General features: G+C 44.7%; 1 protein-coding gene across 1 annotated transcript; it reads left to right on the forward strand.

The window, feature by feature from the left end:
• The first annotated feature begins 59 nt into the window (after positions 1–59).
• Positions 60–26,977, forward strand: Arl5 (ADP-ribosylation factor-like 5). Its single transcript, XM_077658300.1, has 6 exons — positions 60–279; positions 6,795–6,855; positions 9,097–9,244; positions 14,103–14,186; positions 21,506–21,657; positions 25,978–26,977. Exons 1-6 carry the CDS (start codon positions 234–236, stop codon positions 26,027–26,029), a joined length of 543 nt encoding a protein of 180 aa, XP_077514426.1. The 5' UTR covers positions 60–233; the 3' UTR covers positions 26,030–26,977.
• Positions 26,978–27,731: the final 754 nt, after the last annotated feature.

Here is a 27,731-nt window from a genome sequence, read left to right on the forward strand (position 1 = left end):
TACGGGAGTGCGGCTACGAAGCAATGGCTTTACTCTGCCTTTGTTTATCTCATCTAGGCAGTCGTCACCTCTTTAGCTGCGAACCAGCCCGCAGCTGCCGCAGCTCGCTCCGCTCGCATCCAGCAGATTGCTTTGATTGCTTCGTGAGCGAGTTTCCGTTCTACTGAATGGAAGTACACGCTGTCTGAGAAGATTCGTCGTCACCTGGGTCACTGTGTTTCGGGCGTGTTGAAATGGGGATACTCTTTGCCAAGCTATGGAGCTTGTTCACGAACGAAGGTGAGTGGTCTTGGCTGACGAGAATGACTCAAAACTTGGCCCGATGGTATCGCGCATGTTTTTCCCCTTTGAAGGGAGCCTCTGCGTAGAGCCGAGCAAAGTTTATCGCTGTACTTGGCGCCTCGGATGTTTTGTTCACCTCTTAGACCTCGTTTCCGCACCATTTCTCAAGGAACAACCAACTTGGTTTCTGCGTTTATCACCTATCTCCCTTCGCGTCTTCGTTCACTGCTGCCGCGTTTTATTAATCAATCGCGCAGATTTTCTTGCTCGTTCGGGGCTAACCCTTGCATAGCTCCGGAGGAAACCAGCTAAGCGTGACAGCGGGTGCGCATTCGCGAGTACCGTTGGTGCCATCCCAGCTGTCTCGCGACAAAGAAAGTGGTGCCTGTGAAAGCGCCAGCGTCTCGGGCCGGTGAGACGATTTCCGCCTGACCCAGTTTCCCCCGCGGGCAAGACGGGATCGCTAGCCGCTGTCGTTGCTGACCAGCCGCGTAGTACAGCTGCTGCGGCGTTGGAGCATCTTTTCGGAAGTCGTTATCTCTTGTGCGCGCCTGTGCGCGTCGTGACGCAGACGACGATCTGCCCTCGGGCGTGTGCGGCCTCTGACGTCTGCGGAACTCGGTGATCGTTCATACCCCCGCTGAGGCCAGGAAAGCGCGTCAGGAGCGGGTCTCCCGTCGAGTCTCTCTTTGCCTATGCGACCGGGCTGACTTGCAGCCCTCCGCTGCTCCGGTTCCCACTCCTAATCTCGCCGTCAGCGCGATAACCTTCGATTTTCTGGCGTCGGCGCTGGACGCCGTGCGCGACACAAAGGCCTGCCGACGTCATGCCGCTGGAACGGTGCACCTGTTGCAGAGACAATTGGTGTAGTGTTGGGTCGTTCCCTCGAACTATCAGAAAGGTCAACGAAACGGCCGTGACCAGCAGAGTCTGGTGTGGGTCGATGAAATTGAGGCGCGCCAATGAGGTTGTTCGTTATCGAGTTTATTTTTGGAATGGCTTGTTTCTCCCGCTGGAGCCGTTTATTGTTTATTTTTTCGCTGTATATTTGCTTAGCTTTTAAAGTTGGAAATAGTTTTCGCTGCAGTCTTGTTAAGTGCTCATTGCGACAGCCCTGATGCTTGACACTGCAAGCTTCGGCTGACGTTGCTTTCCTGCTTTAGGATGCACATCGTCGCTCTGAGAGACTGTATTGACCATTACAAGAGCAGCGGTGGTACGTCGGCACAGCTGCTCGGAGAGGATTTCGGTGTTGGTCTCCTTGGAACTGGTTCCAGTATAGCGAGCGAGACCTTGAAGGCCTCGGGCGTCTCTAGTCAGCTGTCTAGCTGGCCGATCGCGCTCTTAACATACGCTACGCTTTTGTCATTGCTTTTCACCGGTCGAGCCCCGCGACGACCTTGTGTGGGTTCCTGTTGCATTCCAGACCTTTGGTCAGTTCTTTAATATTCCCGCTGCGTCGTTGAAATTGCACTGGCTTCGCTGCTTTACTCCATTGCATCACATCGAAAATCGCGTGACAAAAAGAAAGTGTGGCTGTGGTAGGGCCGTGGAGAAATGTACCGGGAAATACAAGCGATACATCTGTGGAATGAAGTTCGGAAAAAGAAGGCTGTGAATTCTTGTTAAAACATTTAGCGAAGTTCATTTTAAATGCTTATAAAAATCAGCAGCTGGCTGCAGTTGTTTTTGAATGGATTTAAAGATCAGTGAACTGTACAACGTTAGTACATTTTTAATTTCGCGGTACATATATACTTTGAAAGAATACTTTGAAAGGTGCATTCTGTAATGGCCAACTGGATTTGTGTATTGGTCATATGTTCACATGAGACCACGGTCTGGAGGGATTGCTTGACCTGAATGCCAGGCTTGATGCCAGCTAGTTAACTACACTGCTCACACACATTTCCCATTTAGTTTCTTATCTCATTCATTAATAGATCATGTGCAAAGCTTAGAGGAAACCCTAAAGCATTATTGTAAGTCATTTCATCTTTATTCAAGATCAGGTGATGTCAGGTGCTCAGGCAAAATGCCAAAAAGGCACAACTGGGCCAGTGCACCAATTCTTTACAGCAGTGATGGCACAATATTGCAGTGTGCATTATTAGCACATGCATAATCAAAATGCAAACAAAACACTGTAATGGACGGTGACAGAGCACATTTTAACTACTCAAGCACAAGGTGTACATGCAAGGGGAAAAAAGCACTTAGCACTTTTACATCATATTTGCACAGAAAGAAACAAACTAAACATAAGAATAAGTCAACGCTATTCGATCATTAGCTTTCTTGAAATATGAGCGCTCATATGCGTGTGCCTAAATTAGAACCTAGCTGTACAATGCAATATGGTTGTTGAAAAGAGTGAGTTACTGAATTACGTAACAATATTTTCGTCTCCATTATTTGTATAATACCAATTGCCTCTTTGGTGGGTTGCACTGAGAGTAGGTGTTCGACACTAAAAAATTAATTTGTCCAAATATATTACATAGCCTTCGTCCTTCGAAGGCTACCTTGAACTGTTTATTTAATGATAAGAACTACACCTTGTGTGAAACCAAAACCAACAGTGATATGTGAAATCAATACCGACAATGATCCTTTGGCATTAATTGCATGCATGCTGAGAAAGGAGTTTAGCTTGGAAGCAGTAGTGGCCAGCTCTTCAGAGGCGAGGTGCAGTTACACATACTGCAGATTTATACCTTACTGCTGCCATAAAGAAAGCATATTCATGGCACATATAGTCATGTGAGATTTGCTGCACATAATAATCCTTTTTCAATAAATTGTACTATACCTTGTTTGGTTCCATAGTCTCAGTAAAGCTGGAATTTCTTTTGCGCGACAGCGTATACAGCTCGTTTGGTCGAAAAGCCAGTTGGGGTAGTAGTAGTGGGTGCACTTTACAGATACCCAGGTGGTCGAAATTATTCTGGAGCCCTCCACTACGGCACCTCTTTCTTCCTTTCTTCTTTCACTCCCTCCTTTGCCATTTCCTTTCCCCAAAGACTAATTATTATTATTAGTAGTAGTAGTAGTGAGCACCACATGTCGGAAATATCAGGGGCTGTGTAAAAAAAATTGTATCATGGTAATTTGTAGTTCTAGTGATTGATGATTAATTGGTGTGTTATAGGCAATCATAAGTTAATGAAATCATTATGATTAATTGCTCAGTTGATTAATTAGAGAACTGAAAAAGGCCGTTCAAAGGTGTCAAACACTCAGGATAATAAAGCAAATGCTTGATGATGGCAATTAATGTGTAATTGATCAACTAATTAATTGAAACAATTAAAAAATTAAACATGCGCTCGAAGGTGTTTTTAACGGGCAAGGCGTTGCGCCGAACGGGTGATGGCGTTCCGTGGACTTTCTGGCCGCACTGCAACACGCTGTCACATTCCGGTCTTAAAGGCGAAACTCAAGCTACGTCCAATTTTTTTTGGCAGATTCAGCGTTTCATCACTCGGCGAGAATTGTGTTTTGTAATATCGCTTCTGCCTTTAACATATTGCAGCTTTTTTTTCTTTTGCTATGGCCTAAGTTGTTGACAGCTGGCGTTATACATAAAAGAGGATTCTCTGCTGTATTAAGATAATATTATGAAAGAAGGCTAGTGCTACAAGAAACGTTAAGGCTTTCTTGTGCTCGCTGAAGAGCTGCGTGTCCCATCTCTGTCTCAATGAAGTAGAAGCCTCTGTTGCCACCAGCCAATCAGGTTGGTGATCATGCGGGGACACTATATCTCTCTGTTGCAGGTCTCTCACTGGCACTCTTTCTCTCTTGTAGGGTTGGGGGCAACAGCAGTCAGCTTGGTTAAAATGAGGTGATCAGGCAATCGTGTTTTTGTAAATGGCTGAGCAGTGGAAGGCGTGAAGGGCAAGTGAGATAACTAGAGCTATTTTTCTTGCGCATAATGTCGGGGGCGTGAATCCGCTGGAATGCCAGTGTACTGTGAAAGAGCACAAGAATCAAGCAGTCATCACATGCAGGTGCATGGGAGCCTTGCCAAATGAAGTACAACTCTCACTGTGCAGCATTGGTAATTAGGCTAAGCGTGTCTGCAAAGAGTCTGTTGAGTCTATGCAGCCGTGTCACATGTGCTCCATGTGCCCAGATAGTGATGTAACCTGAGGAGAGCTCTGCTGCTGGCGTGCTTGAGATTTTTGTCTGCGTTGGTCTCATCTTGTTGGCTCATTTGGCCTGTGTGTGTGGGAGGCTAGTGGTGATTAGGGCAGTCTGTGGCAGTGAACTTTCTGCTGACCTTTGAGGAGCGACGTCGTCTGGTTTCTTTTGCAAGGCAGTGTCTTTAGCTTTTTAAAGGAGTAGAGACACTAGCTTTTTGGATGCATGTTTTTTTTTCTTTGTAATGGTGCGCAATACGTCAGTATACAGGAACTAGGACATGGAATTTGCTTGCTCCAGCTGCATAATTTATAATCAGAATTTTTTTTTCTCATGTCATTTCGGTTTCAGCAACCGAAGAACAGCAATGATGTAAAATACGAGTTGAGGTGAGGCGTACAAAAACTGCTATATAATCACTGCTTGTCCATTTTTTGTTGCTCCAGCTCTTGGGCAGGCTTGCATAAGAGCCACTGTTTGGCTGTTGAAACCGGAACAATGGGAGAGAAAATTTCTATTATAAATTATTTATCGCGTGTTGGCACAGTTCACATGGCTATCCATATTTTCTAAAGTTTTGTGCATCATTATTCCAATGAAAGAACACGTGTTTAAAATTTGGTGTCCCTACCAGTCTTTAACTGCTGTTGTGCAGCACCACCACAAGCTACTAAGGCCTCACTGCAATGTCCGTACATGCACATGTGTGTGCATTCGCTGTTCAAATCGTGACACGTTTTACTCATTGTGGTGTGAGAAAGAGGAAGAAAATGCGCCTGCAGGAACTGTCATCTGTTGTAACTTTTTTTTTTACCATTGTTTTCGTTTTTAGTTCCTAAAAATAGTACAACTGCTATACTGCCAGGTACCAAATGCAGTCTATGGCCATTATAGTCGAATACAACTTAAAGCAGCAGTTAACACTGGGCCACAATCTGCGGCATACTGTATTACTCCGCTATCCAGTCACAAAAGGAAACGAAACTAGGTTTACAATGTTTGAATCTATTAAACATGTCAGGTGCCGAAATTCTAGAGCTTATAATTTTTTTTCCGTGATTAGCTTCTTGTTTAGGCGACAAGAGAAGTTTTAACAACGGACTACTTTTTGTCGTGGAGGAATTCTGTGCACCGGTCCTAAATGTGGGCGGAGCTTCACTGCAGACTTTAGTTGTATGCAACTATAGTTAAATCATGTCACTGCAGGGCTAAGTCACATTATCCAGGAAGATCATGTTTTGTGCACACTTCTGTGTAGTTTATGCGTGAGCTGAATTAACAGGAGTGAATGTCACAGAAGTCTATTGCATACTAGTGCTGCATTATTGTATTTCCATGGCAGTTATGTTGCATAGTGCAGAAGTGGCACAAAAACTGACAAGGACCACAGAAAGAACTGCATCACAAGCACTGGCTTTCAGCAAGTTTGCTTGGGTAACAGCACGCTCTTGTGTCCTACCCGCACAGCAGGCAATAGCTAGGTTGCTTGCTGTAGGTTATGTGTTGTACCAGCTTGTGTCTGTACCTGAGTGCTCACGAATATCAAATCACCTTTTGATAGCGGTGACAATCACAAGGAAACAAAACTGGGAGTAGTAAGAGGAGGAGGGGGAGGAATTAGATTTGTCATCGTACCGTGCACACATATAACTTGTTCCACTGTTGTAAAAAAAATTGGTCACTGCACAAGAAGTGGCATTTTCTTCTACGTACAAGAAACGGGAGCTTTGCAGGAGTGTAAATGTAAATCCTGGTAAAAGCAAGGGCACACATGGGAGCATTTTGTCAAATGCACAGACGTAATTTTGGTGAGACTGGCTAGTGTGTTCACAGCCAGTTCAGGGAACATAATAGCAGTGCGCGCAAGGCAGGTATACTTGAGGGCACAATGCCGAGATTGTGGCTTTAGTGTGGAATTCAGCCAAAGTATTATTGTACTCCATCACAATCAGAAGTTGGGTTGCAAAATTATAAAGGCGACAGATAGCTAGAATAATTATTGCTATGTGGGTTCCATCCTGCACACTGACCGAAAAAAAAGAGATCATGTTGCAGGCAGTCTTTTTTTTTTAATTGTTGGCTTCAATTCAGTGATTTGTTCACATATCTTTTTTTTTTTTTCTCCACGCATGCCCCAATTAAATCGGCATGTTATTACCCACACAGACTTGCTGATAGTCAGCACTTCTCGTTTCTTGTTTGACGCCCCTAGACCTGAAGTTTTGTTATTTCTTTGCTAGGAATAACGAACAATTTATTGTTGCCATTTTGATTTTATGTTGCGACTTTAGACTTTCTGTGCATGTGCCAACACTTGCTGTACTGTCTTACATTGGCTGCTTTTAATTCTTTTCTGTCTTACCTTTCAGAGCACAAGGTTGTCATCGTGGGCCTGAACAATGCCGGCAAGACAACAATACTTTACCAGTTGTAAGTGCTTATGCTCTGTGACCATACTTTCTTTCATTGTCTGGCTGCTGACAGGGCTACATTGGAAATAGGCAGGGATAATTCTTTCCAGTATATTTCCACGGCTTTGTGAAGATCGCAATGTCAGATTGATGTGTAATACGTTTGTTTTGGTGCTGCAGCATTGGAGAACAGTGTGACATTCTTTATTTTTTTTTACCTATGCTTTGTTTGCATAGTTGATTAGCTTTCTCGTTACATTATGGAGCACTTGCAACCAGTATCAGTGGTGCTCTTGTTAGCCTAGTGCAGCAACTCCTCTTTTTAGGAAAAAGGGGAGCTGTGGCTGCGTTAGTGTAGAGTGTGATAATGCAGGTTTTGCTGAGCACCATTTGCTCCTTCCTTTCTTTTTTTAAAGTTCTCTAACAGCATTATCTGGGATGATTGTGTGTGTAGCTTGAACATTATGCTTTTGCTTTATGCAAGAATGAAGAAAAAGAGAAATGTGCAAGAGACGTTTCCGTCTTTGCTTTGTGCCCAGAGAGCCTAGCAGTGTCAGTGTTCATTGAGTTCTGACTGATACGACAGTGATCTGTTGAAATACATACCTCCAGTGTTTGCGTAACCACAGGAATGTGGGTGAGCTGTCTGCAGTTGCACCTTGGTTAGAACCCAAGAGGAAGAACTGCAGTGCCCCTTTTCGCTCTTTGTCTACTTGGGTGTTACGCATTGCGTTTCTTTTTTTTCCCCGTCTCATGTTCTGAAAGTGATTCCAAGATGAGCTTTTGCCCAGTAACAGTAGGAAGGCACTGCATCTTGTTTCTCCCTTGTGTAATTCTGTACGGCCTCTAATGCCAGCTGTGTGGCTTCTTTTCTTGAACGTAATGAAATGGAAGTACCTAGATGCCCAGAAGCTCGAAGTGCATCTTATATGACACCATCTCGAGTGAAATATATCTTCTTGCCATTTCTGTTGTCACACTTGATGAAAGCAAGGCATCATTAAGTGCGACATCAGAAATAGGAGGTGCATGAACAACTGTGCAATTACTATGCTTCAGTATATCATCCTGCATGGTGTTTTGGGAACTTGAGGGGATCTTAGGTCCCTTATCGGCCTGAGCCTGTCCTTTAAGCACTGTTACTTGTGGCACATAAGAAATCAAGCTTAAGCTGTATGCTAATTCTTGCTTCACATTTAGCATATATTTAAGCAACACTGCCAAAAGGCTTTTAGCTTTCTGTTCTTACCAAACTGTGCCCCTAATCTACAACTTTTTCTTTAACTCTGTGTTTAAATTTTCTGAGAAGTGTTTTACTTTACTTTTGTATTTGTATAACATTTAAGTAATAACATGGGGCAACGTTTTATCTACTTGCGATTGTGCTTAATACACGGTCTTTTTCGTTTTGTTTTACTGGTATCATTTGTTTCACAAATTTGTGACTTCTTTGGCTGTATATCCCACTCCACATTTTCTTCATGCTCCGAGAGTCTTGGTAATTAAGTCAAATCACAGTACAGTGGTCTGGGCTGCCTACATTTTTTGGGGTTCATGCAGTGTAACACTTGCTTATGGCACCAAAATGCACTTGTGCTTTAACTAGTAGTATTTGTTGCTGAAGCTTTTGCTGCTAATTTGCAATTTGAATCCAGAGCTTTCCAGCCAAAGTGAGTTGATGTCATAATGTTAACTCGGGCATCAGTTCAATTTTATCCATGAACAACCTTGTTGAATATTGCACTGTATTGTTGCCTGGATTATGCATTGTAGCGAGCACAGCTTTATATCAATATGGTAATGTTAAACTAATATGTTGTTAGCCTCTCTACTTGAATTATGTCCCTTTACTTGTCCTAAATTAGTAAAAACATTTTGAGTGTGACAGGAGCTGAAACTTCAGTTGTGATTAGGACAGCTATGGTGGGAAGGCAGGGCTCCGGCTTTCTGACAACCGTAACTCTTCTTACGACCTATGTCTAGTGCACTGGAACAGTGTTCTGGTTTACTCAGAATCATGCATTTTGCTTGTGGTGACTGTATTGCTAGTCACAGTGACTGTGGTGCATGGTAGTTGATGATACAGCTCAGGTCAGCAGATGCTTAATGTACATAAAACACAGAATAGATTGAAGAGGGCACAAGTACACTGCAGTGCAGCTAAGAGCAGAGGCTCATTTGTTACTCTTGCTTTTATTAATTGGTGTGCTATGGGTGCTTTTTTTGATTGGCTGCCTCCTCTCTTGTGTGTTGTGTGTAGCCTGATGAACGAGGTGGTACACACGTCGCCTACAATAGGCAGCAACGTGGAGGAAGTGGTGTGGAAAAATGTTCACTTCATCATGTGGGACCTGGGCGGCCAAGAGTCTCTACGTGCCACCTGGAACACATACTACAGTAACGCTGAGGTGAGCAGAGCGCTGCCTGCTGGCCCGGACGTAATGCCTTCACGCCTCCCTTTATCATGCCTGTATGACATTTAGTATAAGGAGAATGACGCAGCAGTTGTGAACACAAATGCTCATGAAGTTAGAGACACCGAAGGGGAATACCAAGTCCAGCTGGTATGAGAGATCAGTGTTCCAGTATTGCAAATGTTTCACTTTTACTGAGAGCATAGCTTGGATGAGCCAGAAAATGACGTAAAAGTGAAGGACTGCAGCGATACCACTCGACAATTCTATAACAGCACCTGGGCAAGCAAATCTTCACCAGCCACGGCTGCGTGAGTGCTTTACGCGCAGCGCTATTTTGATGTTAAGTGGATTCGAAATTGCAGGGCGGCAAGTGCTCCTGAGATGAGGAAATCTGAAGCATCATTCATTTCGCATGCCATCCATTCATCCTGCTTGAAGCCGTCATATGCAGCAAATTCAGAACTGCAAGCCAGGCATAAGGTCCGAGTCGGTCATGCTCTTTCCAAATGATTAGGCTGCAGTATCTCGATATGATGACTTCATAGATTGAAAGATGGTAAACCGTGCTTCGAAGTTTACAGTATGATATCACCCTGTGGTAGGCCAAGTTGTTTCAGTTTTTTCCTTTTTCTTTGATTTTCCTGAGGTTGGAGGGTATGCATCATAAAAATGACCAAATATCGCCCGTGTTTCATTAGGTTGTAAATAGGGGAGAAAATTAAGGCTTCGTTTGTCTTTTTCTCAGGAACGAAGTTGCCCTTTCATGAGAAAAAACACTGATGGCTTACTCAAGGGGTGCTCTGTCAGTCTTTGGTGTGGCTTCTTGTGTCCCCTGACATTTTTCTTATTCGCCCTCTAAGCATTCTGCATGCAGTGTAAAGGGGCTTCAAAAGGTTCCAGATAAAGGAGGAAGCCATAGAGGCATTACAGAGACCCATACCATTTATTATCTTCTGTCTCTGCATTGTTGAAAGGTCTGCCAATTTGTAACTAGCACTGTGGTGTGGAAAGCAGCTTAAGACAGTTCCTCAAGGTCCTGAGTTTTGCCCAGACCATGTGGGGTACAAATGTACTGCTTTATAATAATGAGGCAGTGGGTGTCCTGCCATGAGTGACATACAGCATTCATATCTTGTAACTGTTATTGTTTGAAGGCACCATACAAATCAGATTTGTGGTGTACAGCCGTTTCCCCGTAATAATCATAATTTCTATTTCATTAATGGCTAAGGATAGTGCATATAAAATGCTCTTGGAAAAACAAACAGCTTGACCCAAATCTATGGCCTCCTTTGCTGGGTTGCTAGAGGGTAATATTCACAACAGGTGAAAAAAACATCATTACAAACACAAGTGGTGCAGAGGAAATAACTTTCCTTTATTAATTTTTAAGCAGTGAAGCACCAAAAGGCATCTTTTTCATGATTGTCTTTCTTGAGATCTGTGGTTTTCTTTGCCGTCTTCTTATTTTTAAATTACAATATTTCTGTCATTGTCTTCTTTTTTCTTTATATAATGCGGGAGTGGACATAATAGCAGTAGTCATCATTGGCTGTTTTGGAAGAACCTGCAGCATGTGTGCCTTGCCTGTTTGTTCTGAGCCTTGCATTTTTGGCTTTTTTTTTTCATCTTTAAGAAACGTGCCCCTGTGCTATAAACCACTGGATGCAAAATAGGGAACAGGCACTAAAGTCATTGAGTTCATTTTGCTGGTCTGGGTGTTCAGTGGTCGCACCTTTACCTTCTGTCATATATAAGACAAAGCACAGCGACATTATATATGCATGGGGCCACATCACGCCACTGAGGTGGAGCCAGCCAATGACATGATTTTGACATAATAATGACATAATGTCAAGGTCACAGCTGACACTTGCCAGGTACCACAGTGGCAGGGGTCGTAAGACGCCAGTGCTGTACATTGATCTTGCTAAGTTGTTCATATGCGGCTACCATATTATCTAATTCATGTTAAACAAGTTGCAGTAGATCCCTGTGATCCTTGTGGTTTTCACTGATGTAACTTGTGTTTCGGTTTGATGACAACTGCTAGGCAGAAAACTTAGAGAGAGATTCACATTCATAAGTACTCTTTCCCATGAGTGCATCGGTTTTTAACTTTTTCCCTACCAGCGGTGACACACTTTCGCCACTGGTGCAGTATTCTCTGCATGCTGTTGACGACTGAGGGTGGCTGTTCTGCCTCACCCTGTTAGAGCCTTGACCCCGCATCATTAAACTTAATCTTCCCAACATGATGGAGGAACAACTGAATAGCACAGGCTTATCTGGCTGATTGCAGAGGCACTGTTCAGTCGGTTTTCTCAACAGCCATTTTACATTTTCATCGGCAGCATCTATGGAAATTCATTGTTACTAATGGGGGCTGTGCTAAAGAGTGATGTGCTCCTGGGACTGGCTGGCCAACCTTTCATTTGAATATAACGTCTTTCAATTCCATCACTTCGTTATAATGTCGTAGCAAAACTTGTAGAGCATCCCTCCTATGGCACTCAGTCATGCTTTCAGTTACGCGTGAATTTGCTGGAATCATGGCATGCATACTGTAGCATAGCTAAACAAGCGACTACCTCACAGTGGCCAGTGGCATGGTGGTGATGAGTTTTATTTCAGCAGTGCATCCTCGCAGTTTATGCCCGGATATTTGTTGTAACTTTTGCTTTGCGTAGTGTGCCGAAACAGGAATGCATGGTTTCATATTGTGCATGGTCTTCTTGGTTGTTGGCGTCCTATCCCCATTATGCATTGCAGGCGCTTCACTTCATTTGCCTTCATGGTAAGGATGTGAGGTCGCACTGGACATGTTATATCACATCAATTAAATACTGTGATGCGTTCTAGATATTCAGCTCTGCGTAGCTTGACTTTTTTTGGTTCTCTGTGCCACACCCTCCACTCATTATTAGGAACCTAAATTTAGGTTGTCCACAAAAGGGGCTGTCAGAAAGTGAACAGTGCATTTGTGCTGACAAATGTATGACTTGCTATATCTCGTGCACGTTTATAAGCATTATCTGGTTGCTTGCATTTAACTTGTGTCTACAGCCATGCTTTTGAGTCGGAAAGTAAGGTGGTAGGGAAATGGAGAGTAGTTAAGCTGGCTATGAGCCTCATGAGAAGGAATTGTATTAACAGGCAGTAACAGTAACCAAGTGACGCACAGCATGGATACCTGGCTGGCCTCCCATTAAATTTCAGACATCCCTGCAGACCAGTCTCGTTCCACTCAGGCCCGTTAGCACTTGACAGCCGGCTCGGCTCGTAGCACGCATGGGATCTGATTTACAGACTTGTGTGTGTGTGTGTGTCACTCCCCTCTCTCTGTCTCTCTATGAGGCCCCTTAGCAGCTGCCTGCAGCATGTTTGGCCTCCCTTGAAAGCGTCACTTGAAAGCACATGTGTTGGGGATAATTTAGCCTGGAGTGTCACAACAAATGGATGGCAAAAGAGTAATATAAAACGAAGAGGGAGACGTCCTGTTTGTTTTGCTGGTGCGCAACAATAGATTCGCAGGTGCTTGAAATCTCCTTGGCTACTGGGTGCCTCATAGCCCGATAGTGCTGCTTTTGGGTGCGGAATTCTCTCTTGTTGCACGTTTGGCGCAGCTTGTCACCACAAATGCCCAATCTCATTGCCCCTGCTGTACAAGATGTGTGATGTGCATAGACTGCATGTTCGACAGAGTAGCTGCAGCAGTTTGTGTATGTGCAAAATATCCTTTGAAGGTAGGTATGCATATACACTTGTTAGAAAGAAAGCTTGCTGTTTGCTGCTTGTGCGTGTCCATTCCTCCACACTGCTGTGTGTAGAAGCTTACGGTGAAGCTGTTTCACAACTTCGTAATGTCATAAAGATGCAGTAATCCTGTGTCTGTATGGCTGCAGTAGATGCTACGGAGTGCACCACTCTAAACTCGCACTGAATGGAACACATGAATGCAGTTATCACATTTGGGCATTGCTCTCAAATATGCAGGCAAAAGAGCAAAACTTGTGTTGCTATGCATGTTGTACCACTTTTTACAAGGAAGACTCCTTACAACTGTACGGAACGTTTGGGATTGTGTTGTCTCTGCAATCTAAATCGTTGTGCTACACACATTAACACATATATACGACAGTCTGTATTTGTTTTCATTTCCTTGCCTTGTTAAAGACTTGTCTATTAAAAGCAGAACTGTGAAGTACAGCGCTTTCGTTTGCTGACTTTAGTAGCGCCGTTCTCATGGCGGAGATGGGCAGAGATTTTAATGATTACAGTGTATGGTAATTAAGGCAAAAACCGTGTATAGCCCATCAGCAACGAAACCAATCATTGACTGCAAAAGTGGTCACGAAAATTGAGTGTCACGTCACCACAGTCCCGGAACCGAAAGTGAAAGTCAGAAGTGACGTAGTGGCTTGGTTAAAGTGGCTTTATATGTATGCGTATGTCGTGTGATCTTTCCTAAGGGCCTTCATCCTAAGGCCTTTGGCCTAGAGGCTTTCACTGGAAAGGACATTAATACTAGTTAGTAAAAAAGTACTGTTAACTAGTAGCCCACGATGACACACAAATGCTTTTCCATTCACGGTACATAAGTAGTCTTAAATGCCCTCTGTAATTTTTTTTTTGTAATGAGCTGTGCACTTAGATGAATAATGATTGGATTGTTGTCACTTCCTAAGGTGCCTCATCAGAGACTGTCTAGGACCAGACATGGGTGTCAGGCAGTGCACGTGCAATACAAACTTGTTTTCCGATCCTTATGTCCATTGTCGCTGAAGTAACCCTTGAGCCTGGAAGCAATTGAGCTGATGTGCCTGCTACATTTTCATCTCATTTGCAGTTTCTCATAGTGGTGGTAGACAGCATGGACCGGGAACGGCTACCACTGACAAAGGAAGAGCTTTGGAAGATGCTTTCACATGAGGTAATCATCATTTGCCATAGTTTCTTGTTATGTAGCCTATTTTGTGTGCAGTGCGAATGATGGCTATACTATCTGGGCGACACCCATAAGTGTACTCATTGAAACTGCACTCATATGAGAAGATTTCACGTGGGAACTTATTCAGAAATCTGAGCTGCTTGTGTGTGTTATATGAATGGTATATGGTAATGACACCTGGGCAAAACACAGTGTTCTTTTTCACCTTGTGTGGTCTTTGAAAGAAGCTATGCCTAATGCTGTGTACAGAATGGTGTGCACGGCACTTGCAGCTTTTTGTGTGCTTGTGCTACATCTAGCAATTATTTATTTGTCTCGGGCAAATTCAGCACTCTGCATGTCACAACTAGGGCGTTTTTTTTTTTTGTGTCAACTGGTGAATATAGTGAATAATTCTGACAGCAGTGAGCTTGGTAGCATGTCCTTCACTGTTTTCATGCAGGAAAATTTGGCCGTCGATAATAGTGTCTTTCTGAATTTCTAATAACTTTAATAATAATGTTTTTCTGAATTTCTAGTGTCATATACGTCTTCAAAACAGAAAATTAATTCTGCGGTTCCTCGGGTGTTTATTTACGAAAGTTGTGCTATACAATTTATCTATTTCCAATCGTTGTGGCACTTTTTACAAAGTTATGCACAAGCGGGGAAAAAAATTAACTGTTCATGTTTTACGTTGGAAAACTAACAAGTTGGCTTTCTTGAGGCCTGGGTATGCCATTGAGGTGAAAAAGAATATTTGTTTTGGATTGAAATAACAAACAATGCCTGAAAGAGTTAAGGATGACCAGGTTTATGTAATTAGTTTTTTTTTAAGGTTTGCATGAACATGCGTGTGGAGTTGCATGCTTTACTTCGGCTCTTTTAATTAAGTATTCAGTCTGGATGATAGGGAAAAGCCTGTAAATTTGAAATACAATCCAGTAGGAAAAGTTTTCAGTTCTACCACTCCCCAACTTCATCATCTCTGCTGGTCTTTATTCGCAGTTCCATGTCACATTCATTAATGTTAGTAATATCAGTCTGTAAGGTGAGCCTGTTCCGAGGCAAACGCTCATACTGGCAGACCTCTGTTAGACTTGGCAGCGTTCACCGCCATGCAGAGCGGCAGCTCTCTCTGCTAGATATCACTGCCGCATTGTGAGGTGGCGATGTGAAGTACAGCGTCACAGGACTGCATTTCTTTCGGCTTAATAAGCAGTGGAGTGATTACGAATAGTCCTTGGCTTTTGTATTAGTAAGTTAAGTTCAACTTCTGTTTGGTTAGAGCGACATAACATTTAGCCCATTAGTCAGTTCGTCTCGTTAAGATTCAGAGATGTTATTTCTGAGCTGTGACAGTAATTGTGATGGTAATGAAGGGCCTATTTAATGGTAGATGCAGTGACCAGGTCATCATTTTTTTTGTTCTTCCATGAGTGGGAGAAATATTTTGCTGTAGTAAACCGTTCACAAATCTAGCTACAGCCTCATATAAGTTATGAAGAATAGGCACCTAGAGGCAGTACATCAACATAGCAAGTGAGAAATAAATCATTTCCTAGAAGCTTGAGAAATAGGTTTGTTTCTAAGTCTCGCTGCAGCCATTGCTTGTATGCTGAAGTTAGCACTATCACGTGCTGCTTCCATGCTTGCTGATTCTCTCCCAGCGCTGCCTGGTTGCAACCATGTGCAATTCACAGTAAGAAGATTTCAAGTGGCTTGCATACTTTACTCAACTACGCCCTTGCACTGCCTTCATAGTTCATTGGGTACCTGTGGGGACTTGCACGTGTGGAACGTAAGTTGGGAAGAATGAAATGAAATATGGAGATGCACACTCACTTTGACGTAACATAAATTTCGTCCAAGTGCCTGTATCGGTGCTGCCTGATCAGCTAGAACTTGTCAGGACTCTGAATTGGCACAACACCTCAGTTGTAGCTAAAGAGAAGCACAATTATTGCCTTGTGCTTCGTTTGTCACATCACACGCCACTTGTACATTCACAAGCCATCAGATACGCAGCAAGCTGTTTAGCCGCATACTTTCTTTGTCAGTGCAGAAATTTTCTGCACTTGGCCTTTCGGCCCTTGAGGTTTAGCTCGTCAGGTGCTGCAGCTGTAATTCGATCAATTATTTAATGTTGATTAATAAATGGATAGGGTGCTTGCCAAGGATTGTTTTCTGGGAGAAGAAATATAGAAGACTGAAAGGTTTTATGCTTTATCTTTTTGTTTCAATTTTTTTAAAGTGTAATGTGTTCTAGCACTCATTGTACACATGACTCAGAGTGAGTCAGTGTGACCTTTTAAAATTATTCAGAAATTTACAAATTCCACTGCGTTCAAACACAATTTGCAGCATATTGGCCGTTCAGCTGTGCATGATTCAAGCAAAGGCTTTTGCAAATGTTTACATGTGGACTGACTAAGTGAGCATGCATATAGCGTTTTGTTTACATTACTAGAAAGAGAAATAAAGGTGACACAAATGCCAGTAGCAACTTCACAACACCATCAATCAGGAAGCGAGACAAAGGACCCAAGTGATGGAGGCTGGAAGCTAGCAGTACATGCGCGACTTAATGAAAAGGTCAAAGAAAGAGAAAATGGCTGTATGAGTGCCTTATTTGAACTGTTTGATGTAAATGTCAACGAAAGGGCACGGGGAAAGCAAGGTACTGTGCTTATGAGTGAAGGACACGATGATGTTAGAAACTGTTGATGAAAAATATTCAGCTGTGAATTGCCTATTGGATCATTAGAGACTCTTAGAGGCACACAGGCCAGAAATGTTCATGCCTTGACCTCCTGCAGAATTAAATTGTTATGGGAGTAATTATTGCTTGATTGATAAATAAATTCATCCTGCAATTTTGATGCACAAAATCCTATGTCACATTTATCATGCTTTGGATGGTACTGGACTGCTGTATCCCCCGTGTTCTCTTTTGTAATTATATAATTCACAGTTCACAGTGCTGGGGTAGTGAACCTTGGCAAGCTGTTTTCTTTTGAATAAGTAATGAGGGCTTGTTTTCTAGTTCTGATGAACGCTTCAGAGTCTGTCTCAACAATTTAGCAAGTGCTTACTTTCAGGCATACTATAGTACTGCTGTTACAAGTCAGGAAAATCAAATTTTTCATGCTCTGCTGGAGGGCTTGCCTTTTTTTTTTTAATTAGAACAGTAAGCACATTTTGCGTTTCACATTCACAAAAGTGTTGCTAGCACTGCTAGGATTTTAGCCCACAAACTTGTGAGTGATCAGCAACAGAAAATTGTATACACTTGACCCTCGTTATAACGAAGTTAGAGGGGCCCGGCAATTACTTCGTTATAGCCATGGCTTTGTTATAGCCACTGTTGACTGAGCTTACTAGGGGAATCATCATTCCTTAGTTATATCCATTATTCCGTTATGAACCATTTCATTATAACGTGGTTTGACTGTACTCTATTTCATACATAGCAGGCAATGCTGTTGAAGCTAGCTTGCCTGTTTGTGCAGGCTAAGTTCATGCCCAAAAAGTAGTTCACCAAACAAGCAAAGTGAACTCAAGCGTATTGCATTACGACAAAGCCTAAGTGCCTTGGCTGGCACCTCCTGGACTTCGTTTTATCTCTTGCCACAATTTTGTCCTGCGACCCATTGAGACTTCGAAATACAAGAATTGCATGTAGCGATATGATACGCGGTTGATAGGGGGAATCGCTATTACTCAATGCGAGCCCAAAAAGTACTTCACACTCAGTGAAAATTACAGCAAGTGATCCAGAACACTTGAGTGCCTCACAGCTTCGGCCATGATTTTCAGTGCTACCACTTATTTTTGTACCGTTTGTTTTCGTCCAAATAATCACCGTAGTTTTGAGAAGAACAAACTATACATGCCGGAGTAATATGGTTTCGCAGATGCACTACTTCCACAGCCTCCACAGAGTTGCCTGCTGTGTATGAAACAGAGCTTAGTCACTTAACCATTTTGCCATTATGCCAGAGGAAGCTGTGCCCAAGCATTTCAGAGCTCACATTGACCATTTACAACAGTTTGTAAACAAGTTTATCATTAATCTGGATGCTAAGTAAGCGCACAACTTGCCAAAGCGATCTCTGACTTCCCCATTTTACGTTCCGCAGAGAGCATCAGCTTGATGTACAGCCGCGGTCAAAAATACGCAGCCCACGGCTCCGGCGCAAGGAGCGGCTGCGGGGCCACATGGCTGGTGAATGTTAAGTGCAGCGTTCAACTGTTTAGCGGCTGACACGTACGAAAGAGGGCTCTGCAATGCGTGCTGCGTGTGACTTTTATCGCTTAATCGAATATCTCGTATTCCCTATGCACAGACAGACAGACAGGCTACGGCAGGCGCGCGTTCGGCAGTTCGACTAAGCGCGTCTGCCTGCGAAGCGTCCGAGTTCGGTTCGCATTCCATACTTACGCGCGTCTTGCGTTCGTGTACGCCGTGCTCCAGTGCCCGGCGCTTGGTCAGGTTAACCCTAATTAGTAGCTGGAGCTCGCTCCTTTAAAAACGTTAATTCAAAGCTAAAAAAAATCTAAGCACGTTCCTGCTGCAGCGAAATTACGAGTAACACACTACCAGAAACAAAACAGGGCTTCACCGAGTTCACAGACCGGGGTCCTGACGCGACAATAACTTGTTCTGCGCTATTTCTTGAGCACCGTCATGCCCGTGCACTAAGTCTCACCACGCATGGGCGCGCGGGGCATAAGAGAGCGAAGCAGAATCGAGGCGGCAAAGGCGAACCACGCGCACTCCCCTTCAGCACAACGCCGCACTTGACATTTATCAGCCGTGTGGCGTGCTCAGGGGAGAGTGAGGGCGAAGCTTTGTCGTCACTCTCTACAGCCTCGCACTGAGCGCCCGACGCAGTTAGCAGCGCCGCGGTGCAGCCCCGCAGCCGCTCCTTGCGCAGGAGCCGTGGGCCGCGTATTTTTGACCGCGGCTGTACATTAAACAAGGATGGTAGATCGGGCTAGTCTGCACTCAAACACCATTTTGGGAGCACTAAAATTTACTTAGACGTGTGTAGAATTTTAGTGGCCCTTTAATGGCATATGTGGAACACATCTGAAGTTTTTGTCATTGCTCTTAGCTCTCATTGAAAAGCTGGTAATTGTAAGTGCAAACTGTATTTGTGCTCTGTAGCGATTTAACTCATGCTTGATATTCTTGGTCATACAATAGTGCATGGCTCGAGTTTGTTTTTTTAGTGTAGCAGCTACTGTTGCTTCTTGCAGTGGCGAGCCATAAGTATACGACCTTTTTGTTCTTTTTTGTGGTTACAAGCAAGCAGACACGAGAAGGACAAGCCTTGAGTTGGCTTCTCTTTTTCTGGACCAGTGCTCAAGCTGTAAAAATATGTTCCATCACAATGGAAGATATTAGCAAAGTGCGCTCAGGTTTCAGTAGATCTTGGAGATAGCAAAAGCAAAGGCACCATTGTGGCAATCTGAGCTTCCTTTAATTTTTTTTCACAATCGGTAGAGAATTGCTGCCATGGCTTCACTGCACAAGCAAGGCACTTTAAGACAAACCTTTTTAGGCTTTGATTGTCTTCTTCTAATAGCCACATGCCAATCTTTTGTGCTGAATGTGATTGTGCCCAAGTGTCAACTTTCGGCTCCTTGCTGTCAGCTGCATGTACTACAAGCCTCTTTTAAACCTCAAATTTCTGTGGCAGTTTTGCTTTGCTCACTTAGTCTTCATCTTCTTCCAAATCAGTTCTTAGGAATAATAGATTTTCTGCATTTAACCTTTTCAGACACGCATTATGTTTTACTATCAGAGAAAAAAACAACCTTGAAAAGTTTGAAAATATCTGTGTTAGTATTTTTAACCCCCTATTTACAAAATAACTTAAATGGCTGAAAAACTTTAGTACACACAAGCCGCGCACTTCCACACTCGTAGAATATGAGCCTTATTCATCGAAAAAGTGTATTTATGCCCAATTAATTGCTTTATCATATAAAGCTGTTTCCATAATGAAAACTGTTCCATTGTCTTTTAGTAAACTATTCCACCTCCTTAAAGACTAAAAAATTAGCGCACCAGACAACACTACCTAGACGCACCATAGAACTTTGTGATGTCCATCTTTATTTCTTGTTTTGAACAGCAATCTTTTTTTTTCCTAGACATGAAGTGGCTTTGCTATTCTGCCTGGCAGGGATTTCAAATGTAGCTGGCATTACTGACTTCGTGAAAACAGCTCTAGACGCTTTCAAAAAAAGTTTCAAAATTCGCGGGCACAATCGTAAGCACCGTGCTTTCTGACAAATTACTGGAGTTACAATACTCGAAGTGTTCCTTCTATCTGTTGGCACGTAGAAGAAACTTCTCAGACAAACGCTGGGTTACAGGCTGAAATTTAATCATTCACATCAACATTCAGATCGAAAAGCCTAATCCTTATCCTTACATCCTTTGTTGTTAAATACCATTCACACACAGTGCCCCTCAATGGTATCCGAGTTTCAGCCCGGGGCGGCACCACCTGCCTCCCGGCAACGTTCTTCCTTTCCATCGGAGATGGCCGCGGATCATCGCCCGACACATATCCTCGCCGCTCACGTGGCACCGTTGCGCAGCTGCGTCCTCAAGTTCTTGGAAGAGCTCATCTTGTCGTCACTGCTGTCATCACCTTCAGGTTCACTGCCGCCACCACCGGGTTGAAGGTTGAGCGCAAATATCTGTGCTTCCGCACGGTGACGTCAGTACTGTTGTCTTTACTGATTTCACTGTATGGCACAACGCGCGAGTAGCACGACGACGAAGCAAGCGGCCTTCATGCGTGAAACTCGATCCGCGCTCCCACCCGTCACATGGAGGGTTGCTGAACTGCGCTACAGACAGCACTAATGCTTTTTACCTACTTTCCAGTGACGGTGACGTCTCGTCTCACAACTGCGCACTTGCCATCACCACGTGCAGATGACTCGTCACTTTGTGTTTCGCTGTATCATGGCAGGCGGCTCTCCATTTGCAGCGCCGTCTGGGCCATGGCCCTTCTCCGAACCTTGCTGCTGCCTCGCTCAACATGAGCACGTCTCGTCTCGCTCTCCTCTGCTGGCTGGTCGTAACTGAGAGGAAATGTTCATCGTTCGTGTTATGCCATTGTAGCAAGGCTAGCCCAAGGAAGCCACTCATTTCCGATGCCCGGGTAACCATGCGGTAGGCGTCGAGCGTAACAAGTGTTTTAAATTCTGTGCATTACACTCCCTAAAGTAGCAAAAAATTGGCTTTTTTGAGCATGGGATGTAAACTTCAAGCCTTTCCATTCTTGTGCATGCAGGATCTCACCAAGGCAGCAGTGTTGATTTTTGCCAACAAGCAAGACATCAAGGGTTGCATGTCTCCACGGGAGATTTCTGAGCAGTTGAACCTGACCTCCATCAAGAAGAACCGGTGGCAGATCCAGGCCTGCTGTGCACTCACAGGCGAAGGGTCAGTTGAGCACCTGACCTGTGTTGGAGTTGAATTGGAGGGCTGTGCTTTGTGTGCGTGTGTGTGTGCGTGCGTGTGTGTGTGTGTGCATGCGTGCATGTGCGTGCGCAAAAGAGGCATGTGCAGCCACATATAATATCTGCCAGCACCTGTGCACAGTGAAGTGGATAAAGGCCAGCTCACTGTGTGCTAAGTTGATAAAACAGGTGTTTTGTAGAGTGCTCGACTGGAAGATTGCTGGCATAGTTCACCCTGCTCAACAGTACAAAGAAATCGCGCAGCGTGTGTCAAGTGGCTTGTTTTTGATATTCTCCTTTCATGTGAGTGATACTGTGTACTGTTGAAAAGAATGGGTGCTACTTATTAACAACCTTGAAGAGCGTGGCTACGATGTGAAGCACATGTGGCATGGCTTTTTGGTTGAACAGTGCTGCATCCAGGGCTGCGGTGGCCCACTTGAAAGGAGTTCTTTTGTAGAAAGGCATGGTAATTGTCTCGCTTAAGGTCATAGGTAGGGACGTAAAATTTTTCAAAAATTTAAATGCTGGAAATAAAAACTAGGAAAAATGGTTTTCTGGAAGTATTGGAAACATTGGGACGATACTAAAAGCAAGAATATACAGATAAATCCAGGTGCACCAGAAGTGACACTGAGGACTTTTTCATGGATTCTTGTTCACATATGAGCATTATTGCCTGATGTTTTGGCTTCCCAAAGACCGCCAATTAGTGGCGTATGGTATTGATGCAGGATACTTTTGTCTGCATTCGCAGCCATGCTGAGGCAAAGGAGGCGCAAGTTGAGCAACAGTGAAAGAGGCAAGAAGTGGCCACCGGAAAGGGGGGTGAGGGGTTAGCACTGTATCATTGCACCCGACGATGCCCGCCCTATCCCTCAGCAGCCGTACTGTATCTCACAGACAGAATGTGACGCGATCCAAACGCAGGTGGAGGAGACGCTTTCTGATGGAATCATTCAACCTTCCAACAGCCTGTGGTCGTCATCTGTCGTGCTGGTGAAGAAAAAGAATGGGACCCTCCGCTTCTGTGTTGGTTGTCGAAAGCTGAACATCACTAAAAAAGATGTCTACCCACTGCCCCGTATCGTCGACTCGCTCGACAGACTTATCGTGCCCAGTACTTCTCCTCAATTGACTTAAAGGGCGGGTACTTGCAGATAGAGGTCAGCGAGCGAGACCGCGAAAAAATGGCTTTCGTTACCCCCGACGGGCTGTATGAATTAAAACTGCTGCCTTTTGGGTTTTGGACTCTGTTCAGCGCCAGCAACTTTCCAGCGCATGATGGATACAGTTCTCGCTGGACTTAAATGGCAAACTTGTTTGGTTTATGTTGATGATGTCGTTGTGTTTGCCGGAACCTTTGCCGAACACCTTGAACGCCTGTGCACAGTATTAGATGCCCTCCGGTCAGCCGACTTAACACTCAAGCCCGAGAAGTGCCACTTTGGGTACAAAAAGGTTGTTTCTTGGTCATTTTGTGAGTGCCAATGGCGTTAATCCCGACCCCGAGAAAACTGCTGCTGTTGCCGATTTCCCCATTCCTACAACCAAGAAAAGTGTCCTACGCTTTCTGGGTCTGTGCGCATACTACCGCCGCTTCATCGTCGACTTTTCCAAGATTGCCGCACTCCTGTACCGCCTCACGCGCGATGGTACACAGTTCGTGTGGGCTGCTGAGCAATAGGGGGCTTTTGCCGAGCTGCGCAGACGACTGCAAACAACCCCTGTTCTTGCGCACTTCGATGAAGAGGCTGACACCGAAGTCCACACAGATGCTAACATCGGCCTCGGCACCGTACTCGTCCAGCACCAAGGTGGCGTGGAACGTGTCATTGTGTATGCAAGCCGCACGCTCTATCGCGCTGAAACAAACTATTCTACAACGAAAAAGGAAGGCCTCACGGTTGTGTAGGCAACCATGAAATTTCGTCCATACCTCTACGACCGCCCGTTCAAAGTGGTTAACGACCACCATTCTTTGTGCTGGCTGGCCAATCTTCGCGACCCATCGCTGCGCCTAGCCCAATGGAGCCTCCATCTCCAAGAATTTGACTGCACTATTGTGCATAAATCTGGTGAGACGCACTCAGACGCTGATGCACTGTCGCGCGCACCCGTCGGGTTAGCCGATGAGAGCATGGAGGACGAGAGTGGTTTTCTTGGAGTTGTCCCAGAGCGAGCTGACCCAGACCTGCGACCTGCCATTGGTTATCTGGAGGGCCGAGCTGCTGACGTACCTCGACAGTTTTCTAGGAACCTGCCTGCCTTCTGCTTCAAGAACGGCATTTTGTTTAAGAACAACTCCAGCACTGGTGACCGAGCCCACCTCTGGCCACATGGGCTTTGCACGCACACTTGCACGAGTGTGCCAGGCGTATTATTGGCCCAAACTTTCTGATGCCATCCAGTGTTACGTCAGAGGCTGCCACGAGTGCCACCTCTCAAGCCCGCAGGTTTGCTACAACCTATTGAGCCGCCTCGTACGCCGTTAGATCAAGTCAGCATCGGTCTTCTGGGCCCATTTCCTGTGTCATCAGCTGGTCACAAATGGATCTTAGTCGTGACCGACTACTTAATAAGGTATGCGGAAACTAAGGCAGTGCAGCATGGCACGTCATCTGAGATGGCCCTGTTTTTTATGCACCAAATCATGTTGCGTCATGGTGCACCGTCCCACATAATCACTGATTGAGGCACAGCATTTACGGCACAGCTCATGCGCAACGTGTTTGAGCTCAGTCACACAAGCCATCGCAAAACCACTGCCTATCACCCACTGAAGAACGGGCTCACAGAGAGACTCAACAGAACAATCTCCGACGTGATCAGTACATAGACTCGCAGCACAAAACCTGGGACGAGATTCTCCCGTACGTCACATACGCACACAACACTGCTACCCAAGAGACAACCCGCTTTACACCATTTCATCTGGCCTACGGACGTGACGTTCAGACGATGCTGGATGCCATGCTTCCGTGCTGCACTGATGACCACCCGCTCACGCCAGGCGCCGAGCAGTTTGCTCAGCACGCCGAGGAGCACTTTAACTGGCCTGTATTCACATTCAGGGGCAGCAGGGCACGGATGCGCGCCGCTACAACCTCTGTCATCGGCACGTGTCATACCATCCTGGCGACCAAGTTTGGATGTGAACCCCGGTATGCCGCCCAGGCTTGTCTCAAAGACTGATGTGCCGTTACTTCGGAAATTAGAGTTTTGCGCCGTGTCACGGAAGTGACCTACGAAGTTATTCCAGACGGGACTGTGCAGCCTCAGCATCGTCCACCCCGCTCTGAGGCCGTGCATGTAGTCCGCATGAAACCGTACTTCACGCGGTAATGTGCAGTGCGCTTTGCGTTCGTCTAGTTGTCGCATGGGACACCTTCGCCCGCCTCCCTTGTCCGTACTGTTCTTGTGCTAATCTTCTTTTTGCTTCCATTCCATCGCTCGTGCCCCACCTCTGCTTTTATATTTGTTTTTCTTTTTTGGGGGAGGGGGAGTAATGCCACCTGGTGTTCTCAGGTGGCGCTGGAAGTTGTCGACGACGAAGTGTATCCCGCTGTCTAGCTGCCGAATGTCTGTCTGTGAATTTTGTCGCTCTGTCTTCCGTGACAGTACGATTACAGGATAACAGTTTCACTAAAAGCCAATCCAGTGAAGTTGTGATACAACAGTACAATGTCGAAAGCGGACTGCACAAGGAACGAAGGTGACAGCGAGGCCAGTCAGCATATTTTTAATAAACGCCTGCTGTGCAAGTTGCACAAGAGTGCCAGAAGATGCTTGATGAGTTACTGCCGCTAATAATGTACACCCCTGGGGGAACATTTTATTTTTGTCTTATTTTCAAAAATTTTTCGTTTTTTTTTTCCAGCCCTCCCATTACTAGTCACAGGAGCAAGTGAGATTTCTCAGCTGAGTGCTTAGTGTGTCAGGAACCCTAGAGTGGCACTCTATACGAAGGAGCTGTTTTATCTCTCTAGTGTGTGGTAATCCTCGGTGCAGTTTTTTACTTTTTACTTGTTAGTGAATGATACAGGTTGTCCTGTGCAAAAATGTTCATTCTAAATCACTCTTGCACTGATGCAGTTTGTGAAAAACTTTCATATTGTCTAGACGCATTTTTATTGAACCGTTGCTTCAGCATTATACGCACGAAAATCTCTTTGATTTGGGGCCAATACGTTGAGCAAGACAATGCTTACCACAGTTTTACTGGCCGCACTTTTTTAATTTTTTAGCGTGATTTTTCGGGACTTACATGGCCATGCCTGCTGCTATATTTTCACCGCTGCAGGTTGTACCAGGGGCTGGAGTGGGTGTACTCACAGCTGAAGAACAAGAAGTGATAGCAGCTGTTTTCCTAGAAACCCAAGGACAGACCGTGTGCTGTGATACGACCGAACGTCGGGGCAGCTCCGCGCAGCATCTGCTGCTTTCTCCATCGCCAGCCTTCGGAGAGAGACAACCAGTCACGGTGTGGCAGCGCAGTCTCGGACTGCAACGGGCGATTTCTTCTAAAGAGGTCACTGCCACCGTGTATCGCTGTCGCTGCAACGGCAGGAATTCTCAGAGACATCTCGAGGACACTTGAGGGCCAGCGACGAGCGAAATTGCTCGGTGATTGATGCAAGCAGCGACCTTGTCTCGACTTACGTCGACTCTGTGTGACATTACGGTGGTGTTTTGGTGCGTGTCTGCACAGAAAGTGCAGGTGTCTTGGCAGTAGATGGTGTTGCGTGCACATACAACTTATTGCTACATTTTAAGCGACACATGTACATACTGAGAGACACTTCTCGCTTGTTTTTACCGCGTAAACTGTTAATGCTGCAAGTCAGGTCTCTTGCGCCGTGTTCCAGTGTTACTTTGATGTGGCACACGTGTTGGCATGCTATCTTTAGATATGCATGCTGGTTTGTGTCATTTTTCTTTCTGCTTGCTTCCTTCCATCATATTGTTTTTTTTTTTTCTTTGTGGTTGTAGCGTGGTCGTGACTGTTGTTCAGAAGCTTCTTTCTTTGCTGCGTTTTAAATTGGTAGCACCAGCACTGACCACTCATGTGAGAGTGTTGTCTAGACCGATCCATCAAGCATTGTTCTTAACCATTGCTGTGTGTGGTCCCCATGTACATAGTCGTTTTTAATAATCACGCTTCATCAAGCTTCTCTTTTTCTTTTCCTTGTTTATTCTGTGCCACATTGTCCATTATTGTTTGTCAAGGAAGCATCTATGGTATTTAGGATTTCAAGAGTAATTACTGCTAATCATAATAAAAATTCATGCTGACAACCAAATCTCCTGGATAAGTTTTGTTTCACTGTCACCATAGGCATGCACACAAGGGAAGGCACCAAATTTTGTTCTATATTCTCCCCTGCTTTCCAGAAGACTTGAACTGGAAGGCGCTTTCATGTACTTGGGCCAGCACTATGCAGAGACATGCACATACCTGTGACTAGCGCAATTGGGGTGGATATATGGGTGATTTTTAAAGGGGGCTGGTTGTATTTGTTCAGTGGAGTTATTGAATTTTGTTCGTTTTAAAATATATTTGCATGGTTTTCCCATAGAAAATTTCCCGCTAAGATGCCCTTCCTTCCCTCTGCTCCCACCTTAAATGCACCCGTGATGGTTTCGTTGTCTGTGGTGCCATGCTAGTAGATAGAGGCAGGGAAGTTGCATTGCACATTGAAGCAGTGCTACTGAAGGACTATCAAAAGGAATGTATAGTTGAGCCTCGTTGACTCATTCTTTGAAAAATTTTCTGAAAAGTGGATGATCCAGGAGAACGTTTGATCTAAAAACATAAGGACTTGTAAGATTAGTTAGAAATGAAGTACAAAGGCAATTTTTGACGCTTTCAATTCTTGGAAAGACTACTCTGCACTTTTTGGCACAAAGTCTGAAGAGTTTTTGTAGTACTTGCAGACTTCCACATTTGCCTTCTCCCTAGGCTGAAAGAAACTTCATGTATTCGGTATTGCAATGGTAAGGATGAAAGTATAATTGAATGCTTTGCCCTTGTGCATAGCAGGGAAATTGCGAAGG

The sequence above is a fragment of the Amblyomma americanum genome, chromosome 3 (genome assembly GCF_052857255.1).
Source record: "Amblyomma americanum isolate KBUSLIRL-KWMA chromosome 3, ASM5285725v1, whole genome shotgun sequence".
NCBI classification, from domain to species: Eukaryota; Metazoa; Arthropoda; class Arachnida; order Ixodida; family Ixodidae; genus Amblyomma; species Amblyomma americanum.